General features: G+C 35.2%; 1 protein-coding gene across 1 annotated transcript; it reads right to left on the reverse strand.

Annotated features, from left to right (window-relative positions):
• Positions 1-894: 894 nt before the first annotated feature.
• Positions 895-1,090, reverse strand: SARC_16665 (hypothetical protein; the record flags this gene model as incomplete). The annotated part of the gene is made up of 1 exon (XM_014289232.1): positions 895-1,090. A coding segment is annotated over one exon (196 nt), but the record flags the coding sequence as incomplete, so codon positions are not given.
• Positions 1,091-1,208: the final 118 nt, after the last annotated feature.

Consider the following 1,208-nt stretch of genomic DNA (forward strand, 5'->3'; position numbering starts at 1 on the left):
TATATATATATATATATATATATATATATATATATATACATTTATATATATATACATATATTTATCATTGAATTGGAAATAACAAATATGTATATACCCTTAATAAACGCAAATAGCGCAAGAGAATAGATTGTTATGCAGAATTGCGACAAGGTACCTTGCTGCTGTGCCATTGGCTCTGCAAACCGCATCGAACTCCGTATTTTGTCCGAATACACCGACTCGATGGGTTGGGCAGTCTATCACATGTTATTAGCACAATCGGAAGGAGATGCATGGGAGCATTGGAAAAGAAATAAGAGAATTAGAACACTGTGAAACGAGCTCTATTACGGCGACCGGAAAGGAACGAAACGGACATCGTTATATTAAACCTTCTATATTATATAATAATTATATTATATATAATATATATAATATATTACAAGGTACAATATTATATTATATAATATCATTTGTACAAATGTAAAAACATATGTTCCGAACATCGAGTCCGACAATAGAGTGCACTGGTCAAATTCAGTATACAGATTTACAATCCTCGCATAGCAGACAAATGTATCCAGACGAAACAGTTGGAAAAATAAAAACATGCGTAAGCACATGTCTGGACTAAACATATACACATGCCTACATAAAAATATGTACCTGCAATAACATACACCGCCATTAATATATACCTACATAAAAATACCTACAGATAAACATACCTACATAACCAATAACTACACAAACATATACTTGTATAAACATATACCTATATAAACAAATACTTATATGAACATATACCTACATAAAAATGTGCCTAAATAACCATCTACCTACATAAGCCCAGACGTAACCTCTCCGATCATACACGTGTGAGCGACACACCAATGAGGAAGTAATGCACACCTTTCTCATAGATCATGCCGCGCAAATCCGACACTCCGATATTCACATCTCGCAGTATAAGTCCCGAGACATTTCCCAAGAAGTCTGTCAACAGCGATGGGAATGCACTCGGAAACTGGTACCTGTCCACATCACTCGCTTTTTCTCCACCGGCTCTGTTGTTGCCGAGGTGTTCCTTCTCGATGTCTTCGCCCATTTCACTTGCCTGAGGTCTATATATATATACATATATATATACTTTTAAGTGTGTGTGTGCATATATGTACGCGAGTATGTCTGGGAGTATATATATATATAAACTTATGTAGGTGTGT

The sequence above is a fragment of the Sphaeroforma arctica genome, assembly GCF_001186125.1.
Source record: "Sphaeroforma arctica JP610 unplaced genomic scaffold supercont1.8615, whole genome shotgun sequence".
Lineage (NCBI taxonomy): Eukaryota > Ichthyosporea > Ichthyophonida > Sphaeroforma > Sphaeroforma arctica.